We start from the raw sequence: 2,253 nt of genomic DNA, 5'->3' as shown, positions 1-2,253 counted from the left end.
CTTATAATATTGAGGTAGGTAAGGGGGTGAGCCCTGTAAAAGGAGGTTGGAAATCCTTTATAAGGTAGATGCCATTGGAACAAGGATAAAAGGAAATGTGGAAGAAGATGGAGCAGCTGTAAGGTTGCTATTTGACACAATGCAACTGTGAAATTGAATTGTTGAATATTTAAGAAAAAATACCAGAATTCCAAGTTTTAAAGGATTAGATAGGTAAAAATGCATCTTATTTTAGTGATCTGGGCTCTGAATACTCACACTTACAGAATGGGTAAAAGGCAGGCTTGTGTAGCTTGCCTTCTGCTCTTGGTGTGGGAATCACATACATCCTTAGAGATCTGTACTTGTGAGCTGTTCTATGAATGTGTAGTCATAGAAACAAAAAGGCATGAGGCTGGTGAGAAAGTTTTGCTCCAAAAGAAGAGGGATGATGACCAGGAACTGCATGGACAACACAAGGTAACATATATTGAGAACCTCATGCATGCCTGGCATTGGTCTCTGTGCTTGTAGTCATAGAGTCTTGCTCAGTTTTCACCAGCACTCTGAGGTGGGTGTCATACATTTCTGAGTTTTACAGTGAAAATGCTGGAGCCCATATTTCTCCAAAGTCACAGAGCTAGTTGGGGTTGAAATCCAAAGGAAGCTCAGAGAATATGCACTTGGTTAACTGCAGACTGTGAGTTAATATAGCTTAGTGACATGGGAAAGTAACTTTACCCTTGACTCTTTTCCTTGTACTAGGTCTGATGGAGGAGGAAAATCAGACAGGAGTGGTATATTTCCACTTCCGCCCCTTTTCAACCAACTCCACAGTGGCTTCCCTAGTGTTTGTGGGCTTCTTGCTGCTGTATCTAGGAAGCCTCATTGGAAACCTTACCATTGGGCTCACAGTCTGGCAGGATCACTCCCTCCATACCCCGATGTACTTCTTCCTTTTTGTGTTGGCCACATTAGAGCTTGGCTATTCCACCAACATTGCTCCACTGACTCTAGCTAGCATTCTCTCCATGGGGAAGATGCTTATCTCTCTGCCCAGCTGTGGGGCCCAGATGTTCTTCTTCATCCTTCTTGGAGGATCTGACTGTGTCCTGCTGGCCATCATGGCTTATGACAGGTATGTGGCCATCTGTCATCCATTGCATTACAGCCTCATTATGAGTTGGCAGCTGTGTGGGCAGATGGCTTTAGGTTCTCTGGGGCTGAGTTTCCTTTTGTCACTGCCTTTGACCATTCTGATCTGCCACCTCCCATTCTGTGGCCACAATGAAATCTACCACTTCTTCTGCGACATGCCTGCAGTCATGCGCCTGGCCTGTACAGATACCCATATACACCAGGCAGCTCTTTTTGCCATCAGCGTGGCTGCAGTAGCTATTCCTTTTTTCCTTATCTGTCTCTCATGGTTGCATTGTGGCTACCATCCTGAGGATGACGTCAGTCGAGGGGAAACGCCGGGCTTTCTCCACCTGCTCTTCACACCTCCTCGTGGTTGTCCTGCAGTATGGATGTTGCACCCTCATCTACCTTCGCCCTAGCTCCAGCTACTCCCCAGAAGAAGGCCGGGCAGTATCTGTTGTCTATACCTTCTTCTCCCCATTGCTGAATCCCTTAATCTACAGTTTAAGGAACCAAGAGGTGACTGATGCAGTAAAAAGACTTTTGGCAAGAATGTTCTGGTTCAGAAAGCCAGAAAGATTCCTTCCTGGGGGAAATTATTCACTGAACAAGGGAGAACACAGTATGATGGAAAGGAAACTCAAAATCAATAGGCCATGAGAATGGAGCAGTACTTGCACTCATGACTACCTGGGTCTATGAAGTGTTAACTATCACCCTCTACTTCTATTAGATTTTCAATGACTGAGTCCTGGATCGACCCATGCTGCCTTAAGCAGCCTTCTTTTCTACCACAGGACTTAGGATAAAGGCTGGCAGAGGAAACTCAGAGGAAAAGAGGAAACAAATGAATAAGATTGTTGACAGCAGGGCTAAAGAGACCGCTCTGCAGTTAAGAGCACTGACTGCTCTTCCGAAGGTCCTGAGTTCAAATCCCAGCAACCACATGGTGGCTCACAGCCCTCTTCTGGTGTGTCTGAAGACAGTTACAGTGTACTTAGATATAATAATAAATAAATCTTAAAAAAAAGAACGTTGACAGCAGGTGATAGATGACTATCATTCTGTTACACTTTAAAGGCTTGTAGACACCAGTCCATCTACATATAGCAATGTTTCTTGAATTTCCTTGTT

The 2,253-nt window shown here is 44.7% G+C and overlaps 1 protein-coding gene across 1 annotated transcript; it reads left to right on the top strand.

Annotated features, from left to right (window-relative positions):
• Positions 1–749: 749 nt before the first annotated feature.
• LOC110285967 (olfactory receptor 10V1-like) lies at positions 750–1,779 on the top strand. Its single transcript, XM_029472897.1, is given in 2 exon segments — positions 750–1,402; positions 1,404–1,779. Coding segments are annotated over 2 exon segments (1,029 nt in total).
• Positions 1,780–2,253: the final 474 nt, after the last annotated feature.

The sequence above is a fragment of the Mus caroli genome, chromosome 19, assembly GCF_900094665.2.
Source record: "Mus caroli chromosome 19, CAROLI_EIJ_v1.1, whole genome shotgun sequence".
NCBI lineage: Eukaryota > Metazoa > Chordata > Mammalia > Rodentia > Muridae > Mus > Mus caroli.
Note: the sequence above shows the minus strand (reverse complement) of the source record. Positions and strands in the feature narration are given on the sequence as shown.